Source organism: Cannabis sativa, chromosome 8, assembly GCF_029168945.1.
Source record: "Cannabis sativa cultivar Pink pepper isolate KNU-18-1 chromosome 8, ASM2916894v1, whole genome shotgun sequence".
Classification (NCBI taxonomy): Eukaryota; Viridiplantae; Streptophyta; class Magnoliopsida; order Rosales; family Cannabaceae; genus Cannabis; species Cannabis sativa.
Window position 1 is genome coordinate 35,271,559 of NC_083608.1, and position 9,903 is coordinate 35,281,461.

The 9,903-nt window shown below is 30.3% G+C and overlaps 1 protein-coding gene across 2 annotated transcripts; it reads right to left on the minus strand.

Moving 5' to 3' along the window:
- Window positions 1–273: 273 nt before the first annotated feature.
- Window positions 274–5,091, minus strand: LOC115700747 (G-type lectin S-receptor-like serine/threonine-protein kinase At4g03230). Of its 2 annotated transcripts, XM_030628381.2 has the most exons (7): window positions 2,358–4,304; window positions 2,129–2,254; window positions 1,785–1,996; window positions 1,402–1,612; window positions 1,085–1,322; window positions 816–966; window positions 274–732 (listed from the first exon to the last, which is right to left on the minus strand). In XM_030628381.2, exons 1-7 carry the CDS (start codon window positions 3,634–3,636, stop codon window positions 430–432), a joined length of 2,520 nt encoding a protein of 839 aa, XP_030484241.2. In that variant the 5' UTR covers window positions 3,637–4,304; the 3' UTR covers window positions 274–429. The 2 variants fall into 2 exon arrangements, with proteins under 2 accessions (XP_030484241.2, XP_030484242.2); XM_030628382.2 differs by lacking the exon at window positions 816–966 and having other exon boundaries at window positions 2,358–5,091.
- Window positions 5,092–9,903: the final 4,812 nt, after the last annotated feature.

Genomic DNA, 9,903 nt, shown 5'->3' on the forward strand with positions numbered 1-9,903 from the left:
GTGTGTTCAATCTATTCTTAGTAATGCCATTCTTCTATCTCAGTTTGGCTTGATTGTGAATGATTGTCGTGCTTTACTTTCTTCTGCTAGTAATATTGTATTACGTTTTGTTAAACGAGATGCAAATAAGATGGCTCATTGTATTGCAAGGAGCTCTTGTTTTTTCACAGGTCGTGATCTTTAGTGGACTGATTGTTTAACTGAAGTTCATTCTATTGTAATGGGTGAAATTTATGAAATTTTAAATTTTATTCAAAAAAAAATTATATCCAGTTAAACTAATATTTTTTTTTCTTTTTGTATATTAAATATAATTTTTTTTATATAAAAATAATAAAAAATCAAAACAGTTGTGTTATAATAAAAAATCTAAACAGCTAGTAGCGCGGTATAGTTGGCTAGTTCAATAAATAATTACTTCTAACTAATTTATCGCCCATTCTCTAAGGTATTTGTTATTTCGTTAACGGATATTGATGATTTACTAGGAGAGGCAGAGGTAGGAAGAGATCTGCTCGCCACAAAAGCTGGCTGCTTAGGACTTTGTAAACTTGCTGTTACATTCCCAAGCATGAAGATCACGTTTGGCATGGTGGGTCGATCACTTGGGTCCTCTTGTACACATAACAGCCCCACATTCACACACCTCAAGAATTCACTTGCATTGCAACTCTCACTTAATGCTGCATCCATTAAATCCAATGTCTTGTTATCTTTCCACATTTTCCATGCCTGCGAGCAAGTATTGATTAAAAAGGTTATTCAAAATAAGAACAATAATATAAATTAATATGTGAAATAGCATCAACACTCACATATCCTAACAGGCTCAAGGCTTCTTCTGACTGGTAAAATCCTGTGTTTTTTTTTCCACTTAGGATTTCTAAAACCATAACACCAAAACTGAAAACATCGGACTTGATAGAAAAAAATCCATCTAATGCATATTCTGGAGACATATAACCACTGTGCATAAAAAATTGACTATTAGAGATTAAATTTTATAAACAAGTTTATTAGTAAAAAATTAATAGAAAACTAAGAAACAAAGCAATTTCAGGTTAGGACCTTATGCATTACTTACTATGTTCCAACAACTCTAGTTGTGCTTCCTTCAGTTTGTTTCCCTCCAAAAATCCTAGCCAAGCCGAAGTCTGAAATTTTAGGGTTCATCTCCTCATCTAATAGAACATTGCTTGTTTTCAAATCTCTATGGATAATCCTTAATCTTGAATCATGGTGGAGGTAAACAAGACCTCTAGCAATTCCCAGTATGATGTCAAAGCGTAGCTCCCAGTTTAGCAGTACGGATAGTGTTCGATCTGTAAAAATTCTAAACTAAGATAAAAGCATTCCGATAAAGAGATGAAAATTTGCATCAATTCACAAAAACAAACTTACCAAATATAAATGAGTCTAAACTTTTGTTGGGCATATATTCATACAGCAGCAACTTTTCTTCCCCTTCAACACAATATCCCAAAAGTCTTACAAGGTTTCTATGCTGGAGTTTCGCAATCAACATAACTTCATTCTTAAATTCCTCTAAGCCTTGTCCTGAACCACTTGAGAGCCTCTTTATTGCAATTTCTTGGCCTCCTGGAAATTTTCCCTGTTGGGGGTTCAAGGCAGGTATTAGTTATTTTTTTTTTGCTGTTTTTAATTTTTTTTGTAAAAAAGAAAAATTTAAGAATAAGAAAAAGAATAAAAAGCGATAGTGGTGATAGTAGTAGTAGTTTAAAAATGAGACTCGAGAAGTGTAGTAAGATGAGGATGAGCATTACCTTATAAACAGGCCCAAAACCTCCTTGTCCAAGTTTGTTTAAGTCTGAAAAGTTATTTGTAGCCATTACTATACTTTCCAAAACAACATATGGGACATCTATACCTTCTCTTGAATCTTCACTGAATTTGCCAAATTTTATAAAGTTGGCAATTTGTTTCTCAGTGTCATATAGCCGAACTTCCTGAATTCCTTGAAGTTTCATTCTTTCACCTAATTTTAAAAGACACTTGAAGTAGTAAGTTATAGCTAGAGGAAATCCAAAAGTTTTATTTTTGCATTTTGGTATTAAAAGTGTAAGTACGAGAGAATATTTCCATTTTCTACACTAATAGTTAGCATTACCTTTGCTTTTGGTCTGTTTTCTTCTTCTACGATGTATAGAAAAAGCAATACTTGAGATGAGAAAAGCAGCTGCTATAGTTCCTAGGACAGCATATAGTATCTTAGACTTTGAAGATTTGCTAGACTCTGTAGAAAAAAATATTGACATTACAATGGAGATTAGCATAATAGCATGGCATTTTTTAATGATATGGATTATAAAAGATCCAGTCTAGTTGGACAATCGTGCCTTTTTTTCTCTCAGAAGCTGCTTGCCTAACATAAAGAGTGCCAATGTTGTCACCTGCCGCCGATAGTTGCTCCAGATTTAAGAGATTTCCTTTCCAAATTGAACAGTCATTGTTTTCATAAGCATAAGCTGTACAAGAACAGTTTTTTAGGCAGCGTGATTCACATTCATCAGAACCGACACGCAAAGACTGTTTATTTTCAGGTAATAACATGTTGGGCATCGCTAGAAATCTGTCCTTCTCACCATTAGGAAGGCTATTGTTACCACATTCAAGTTTGGTTACTCTTGCGCACCCACCAGAATAGTCCCCCAAATCCCAGTCAAGTTCAGACGTGGGCTTAAATTCGCTCAAACAAGTACAAAAAGGCAAGGAATTCTCATTGCAGCTGCCATATGGCCCACAGAAAGCATAAACTTCACATTGTTGTCTCGGTTGAGACCAAAATAAATTCCAACCAGTCGAAGAAAGCCAGTTTAGCTGCCGCAGCTGCCCAGAAACATCCAATGCATACCGGGTTGTATATGATGAGCTTGAAAAAGAATAAGTGATGTAACTTTCGTTTTCGTTTTCTACAAAAAGGAACTTGAAATCGGCAAAGTCACGCATCTCAGGGATCAAGGAAAAAATTGTTCCGTTCCACGAACCACTTGTCCAATATGACCTTGACCTGTTCCAGCTAATTATAAACGAGTTGTCTCTGGGATTTAACTCAATGGAGTAAATGCCAGGAGCAGGATCCTCTGAACTTTTCCATGAGGTGAGAAGTTTACTTGTTTTTGTTATCTTGTCGTATCCAATTTTACTTCCAGGCAGCCATGTGTGAGAAAGATGATCAAAACTTTGCCACAGTGGTTCTGAAGAACTAGATCCATCTGTTAGTACGAGATTACCGCTGTCCATAAGAACTGCTTGAACATCAGGAGAGGTAGCAGAGGTGACATCTGTTGACCAAATTGGGACTTCTTTGTCGTACAGAATTAGATTGCCATCAGAAATCTTAAGCTCTGAATAAAAGGAGACTGGTTTTTCTCTATTTGCCACCCAAACGACAGTCCGCGAAGGATCTACTTGGTACCATATGCCTAAATAGTAGTTTTCAGCCTTACCTAGTTTAAAGAATCCTAGTACAAAAATCGTACCTGCAGAAACAATGGTTGAAAACCCACTCAGGGATTGATTTGCAGATATGGTATCATCTCCACGTATGAAGTTGGCTAGGAGAAGCAGACCCAATAAGGGGACTACAGGCCTATATCGGTTGGCCTCAATATCCATTACTAATCAAAATTCTGCTGGGCTTATTCATGCGATCACCAAAAAGAGAAAGAGCAGTGTTGTATCTCTGATTGCTTTCAGGTCAAGTCAACTGACCATGGAGAACATAATACATACCATGTTCTGGGAAATTTCAATAAGCAAGCATTAAATAGCTCCTCTTATCAAAATATAACCACTAAAATTAAATCTGTTAAGAAATATTGTATATAAGGATATCAAATTACCATTAATTATAATTACTATTTTTTTTTTTTTGTAATTTCCAAATCTATAACTCACATATTTATATAAATAAGAAATGGGTATAATCAGAAAAAAAAAAAAAAAATTAAAAGTTGTTAATGTAGTTGAAAATTCTGAGGATATTGACCCACTCATAGTTCCTTTAATCATATTTTCTAAACGAACCAGGATCATTCCAAATTGATTTTGTAAAAGATCAGCTACATAACAAATATATTTATTTTTCAAATAATTCATATCATCAAGTATACCCATTGCAACGACCTTTCCACTCAGCACCGTCGGATTACTAAGGCCGACTTTCGTCCCTGCTCGGCAGGTGGGTCTTGCAGTCAAGCTCCCTTATGCCTTTGCACTCGAGGGCCAATCTCTCTTTGGCCCGAAGAAAACTTTGCACGCCTTCATTACCTTTTGGAAGACCTACGCCTCATAGAAAGGGGTAAGTTGAAAAATGCCTCTTTTATTAATCAATTAACCAAATTTGCCTCTAAGTTTATATTTATTTGAAATATACCTCTTTTTATATGTGTTGTACCCAAAATACCCTGACATAAGAGAGTCACATGGAGAGTATCTTGAAGTGACAGGGGCAAAATTGGTACAATGTTTAAAAAAAGAGGTAAAAATGATAGATTTTAAAAAAAAGGGTAAAAATAAAAGAGGACAATATAAAAAGGGTATAGAGTGTAATTTCCTCTCATAGAAACTGTCTACCTGAGACTATCCTTTGGCCCGTAGGTCATGAAATAAAGTTTTGAGAAATTCTCATTCAGTATCTATTTTTCTTTTTATCTTTTTTCTTTTTTTCTTCTTATCTATTTTATATTATTTATAATAAATTTATAACATTATATCAACACGAGTCTCTGCCCACGGTAAATGTTATTTTGTTAAAGTTCATGAATTATTTTAAAATCATAATACACTAAATATATATTTATATATGGGTGACTATTCAATGGTTACATTTTTATTGTAACCATATGGTTATATTTTTCTTTGACCTGTAATAGCAGGTTACTAATAGGTATACTTTCCTTTTTTAGAATTAATTAATTATAATTAACTATTTTCTTAAAATAATTAATTAAATAGTAGACATTCCTTTTTTAGAATTAATTAATTATAATTAACTATTTTCTTAAAATAATTAATTAAATATTCAACAAGACCTCTTTTAGCAATTAATATTTATATTTAAATCCTTACTTGAATTATTTTAATAAATAAGCCCTTTAATTATAATATTTACAATAAAATTTATTTTTTTTTACAAAAATTAAACTTCTTTTGACACAAATTAAAATGCTCTTCTTATAATAAATTTTTAAATAATTAATTATTTTTAAATGATATTTAATTATTTTGTTACAATTATATGAACTAAGTATGAGGCCTCAAGCTAATCAATCGATAACAAGTGCATCCATTTTTTTTCTAAAAAATCCTTCAACTTATTTCATTTTTTACTTTTTAAATATTTAAATAAAAAAATAATTAATTAAGTGAAATAATTTAAAATTAAGATTACAAGTATAATAAAATTTAAATTATGAAATTATATGTGTATAATTTTAAATTATAAAAAGTTTTGCTATAAAATTTTAAATAATTTAAGTATAAAAAAATAAATTGCTAAAAGATCCTTATATAGTAATAAATTGCAAAAAATTAATTAATAATTATAATTAATTTAATTCTAAAATATAATTAATCTTAATTAAAGTTTTATAAGGAAATAAATGATTAGGTTACTTTCAAGTTACAAGTTATTTATTATTTATTTTTATTTAATTTTTAAATTAATCGCAACCATTTAATAGTAATCCAATGTCTTAAAAAAATGTAACCATGATGGTTACAATAAAAATGTAACCATTGAAACCTTTTCCATTTATATATATATACTCATCTAACCGAGATAATTTTCAAGAACCCTTTTAGTTTTTCTTCTTTGCTATTATATGTGTTTATTCTTATACTAGGTGGATGTTACGTGCCGAGCCACGTATTGTTAGTTTTATTTAAGATTTTAGATATTATTTTTTAAAAATTTTCCTATTTATATTGCTTTAAGCAATATTTCTTATGCATCTCAATCTTTGTTAAACTCAAACTTAATAAAAAAGTTTTAGAAAGAAAAGAAAAAGTTATTAAAAAACACAAGAAAAACTTATATTGTCCAAATAAAATTTAACAATCTTAAATTAAAATCCAAAAATAAGTTTCATAAATCAAAAGAAAAATATATTTTTATTTCCCCTCATTGAAACTCAAAACAATAATTTTTTAAAAACTCCTTTGTCCCAAACACTTGCAATGATGTAAAAGATTTTTTATTATTTTTAAAAGGTTGCTTAAAAAATCAGATATACACAATTATACAAAATTAGGGTATGAGATCATACAAAATTAGAGTGCGAGATCATACAAAATAATACACCTATCTAAGTTAATGTTACGTATGTATACTTAATTTTATTTTATTTTATTTTTAAAAAAAAAACTATCTATCTAAAGTGTAGAGATAAGAAAATTAATAAAGGAAATCAGTATTATTTATTATTAATGGTTGATACAGATTGTATTTCACTCTTTTAATGTGCATATAAATAACAGTAATAGAAGATAAATGTCCAACTATGGTGAGGAAAATAAAAATGAGTAATATAAACAAAATCCAAGGCATGAAAGACAAAAAAATATTGTGTAGATGGCATGGCTAAAAAGGACTAATCAATGCCAAATGCATACTAAGAATTTCAAAGCCAATATTTAAAAGTAAAGAAAAAAAAACTGGCAGCACTTTTCACATCTCAAAAGTATATTATATATAAAAGTATTAAAAGGTTCTCAAGAATGTTGTGGGGAAAGATATAAAAACTAAATATCAACCTGATTAATCAAGAGATAATATTGTCAATTAATTGCGAAAAATATTACTGAAAATATTTCCTTATGTATACAAAATTCTTGAAGTAGTATTAGAAAATAGAAAAGTCAGCATTATATTTTTTTTCCTGCATCCATATGTTATCCAAAGCATCAATATTTATCTCTAAACAATCAATAAAACTATGCATAAGAGCATAAAGGTAAAGGAAAGACCCTTCAATTGATCTCCTAGATAAGAAAGTTGCCTTATTATAATTTGCAATACTCAAACTTCTTTACACCATCATAACCAGATAAGAATCTAATAAAATACATCTTAGATGACATATATGCTCATTTTTGTTCCTTTTATAACTAAATACATGAAATATATGTCTAAACACCGGAAATACTACATTAAAATCAAAGTAAATTAATAGAATAATATATTGCCAAGCATACTCTAAAAAGTTGAAGGAATTCAAATTGATAATTGATCCTCAATATAGACTTCGAGATTTCCATTGAGACAAAATCAAATTGTCACAATATATCATAAAGAGCTCTATGTTTGACAACATTGCTTTCTAAAACTTTCCCACTCCAGCGCACAAGATGCCCTGCTACCAGGTATAATGCTATTAACAATATATACACATATATTTAAGTTTAAACAAAATCAAAACTGAAGAGGACTAAACTTTTTCAAAGAATCCGCCAGTTGTAATTGCGCACTTCTAAAGAAAACGTGTGAGCTTTTATTTACCTCCAATGATTCAAAACCAGTAAAAGAATAAAGAGTCATGTGAGAGTAACACAACCCTGATATAGTACCTAGTCCCACTCGATATAATGTAAACAACAAGAAAAGGAATGTCAAATTAAAGTTGCAAAATTTACTATTAAAGAAATTTAGAGAATTACTTATTTGTCCACTTGTATATGTGCAAGTTACCAAAGTGGAGACACACAATATAAAGAGAACTAAAATCAGAGTTACTTCTCCACAGAACAAGAGAAAGAACCTGCAAAGTGCAAACACATGAACACTACAGGAACTTCTACCATTTCAAACAAAAACTTTACATACTTCTCATTCACTGCAATCTCATAAAGTTGTTCGCATATGTTACTATAATTTTATAACGTTGGAGCTAGTGTTCTCTTCTGGATAAAAAGCTACCTGCAACCACTAACCACCCTATAGTAACTTAGAAAGCAAGTGATTGAAATTATACATAGCACAAATCTAAACAGAAAAAGTAGCCTTTTTCATGCTCACCTTTTGGTGTAGATACCTTGAACTTGTTTACATCATCACTGTAAATACAAAAATCATCTCCTACTCCTTAAAGTATTACCCAATGCCCATTTAGAATAACAATTAAAATAAAGAGGCAATTTTAAAGGAAGGAAGGCAATGATACCTATATTTGCCAATGCATCAGCAAAAGTCATGATCATGTTCACCAAAATTTTTCTTCTACTTGGAAAATGCACGAACCAAAAAAGAAAACAAAAGGAATAGTAAGAGCTAATAATAGAGAGAAATAAATCTATTTCTCATAAATGCTAAAAGATGAAAAGCTACCATTGTTGTGGCTGGTTGTTCTTGCAGCATATTAGACAATCCATTGACCAAAGAAAATAGAGAGCAGAGATTTCGGTCAAACAAAAAAGTAAAAGAAATTCAAATATGGGAAATTGTTAGATGGGATTTGATTTGAAGATGAGATGACCACTCATTGTTATATGTGAAGCGGCTTAATGAGCACTTGGGAAGATTAAAAGCTCAAAGTATTAGGGGTATTACTTATTGAATAAAGTAATTAAGGAATAAAAAAAAAAAATTATTAAGTATCATACCCTTACTTTAAGTATTATACCCTTAATTTGACTCAACCTTGTTATCCATCTTATAGACCATATTCAACATCAAATGACAATAGCTAATAGTAGAGATTCAAAAAATAGTTTATCATTATTGTCAAACAAGAGAATTATTCACAGTATGAAAAATTTGTTTAACAAAATTGGTTACTTTGATAGAAAACAGCCATTTACAAGATACAGAGTTAAAGAGAAATGAAATTCAAAAAATCATACCGCCTTCCGGAGCTTCTTGATCAAAACCATTGGCTTACGCTTCAAACCTCTCTGGAACCTAACATAATTACCACCCATAAGTTAGAAATTTATCACATATTTTTCTCATACAATAATTAAAAAAATAGCAAACAAAATAATTTCTGCACTGAAGAATTACCTTCTGCGAGCACGAGCAATGAAAGCCCTCTTCCTCTTTCTCTTCTCTCTCTATGTGCCTTTCCTCTTCTGAGGCTCGAAATGATGACCGACTCCAAAAATAGGAATGGAATTGATTTAAACATTCCACAAGAAATATAGGAATGAACTGAGGGCCAATTTCAAGACCTTCAAAGAATCGATTACTCTTTACTTTCTCTCTGCCTTTCCTTTTCTAAGAATCTATATATTCAATGAATGAATGTGTCGATTTCAACAAACCTCATAAAAGACATTAATGGAACTCTTCAAAGAATCGATTTCCTCGAATCATGGATGAGTCGATTTCAAAATGCCACAGTTTTTGGAATTCCGGTTCTTCAAAAGGAGAAAGACTAATCAAGCTTATCCCAAACGTAGGCATGGTTAGGAAGTTGCGGTTGGAAGGGCTTTAAGGGTTTAATTTCAATTTGTTTGAAGTTAACCTGAGAGTTAACAGAACTGTTAAATTCTACAGAATAGAAAATAAAATACCGTTAAACCAAGAATTTTCGTTAAATAGACACTTTTAATATATAAAGATAAAGATATTTATTCTCATATTCAATGGTTACATTAAAAAGGTAATTATGATGATTACATTTGTATATGACTTGCTATAACAGGTAAAAATTCTATTTTTAAACTCAAAATAATTATAATTAAGGGTATTTTTATTTTTACACTTTAAAATAACTTTTTTTTTTGTATTTTTACGAAAATTCACATAGAAACCCATATAGCAACCCAAATTGTAAATTTGAAAAGAAAAATTAAAAAAATAGTATATGAGATAATTCTCCTCATAATAAATTATCTACTTAAAATAAATTATTTTTTAATTAAAATATTTAATAAGATATT

Coding starts and splice junctions, on each gene's coding strand:
- LOC115700747 (XM_030628381.2), bottom strand. CDS start 3,636: ATGGATATTGAGGCCAACCGATATAGGCCTGTAGTCCCCTTATTGGGT. Junction 2,255..2,357: donor AGCTTCTGAGAGAAAAAAAG/GCACGATTGTCC, acceptor TTTTTTCTACAG/AGTCTAGCAAATCTTCAAAG. Junction 1,613..1,784: donor GTTTTGGGCCTGTTTATAAG/GTAATGCTCATC, acceptor AACCCCCAACAG/GGAAAATTTCCAGGAGGCCA.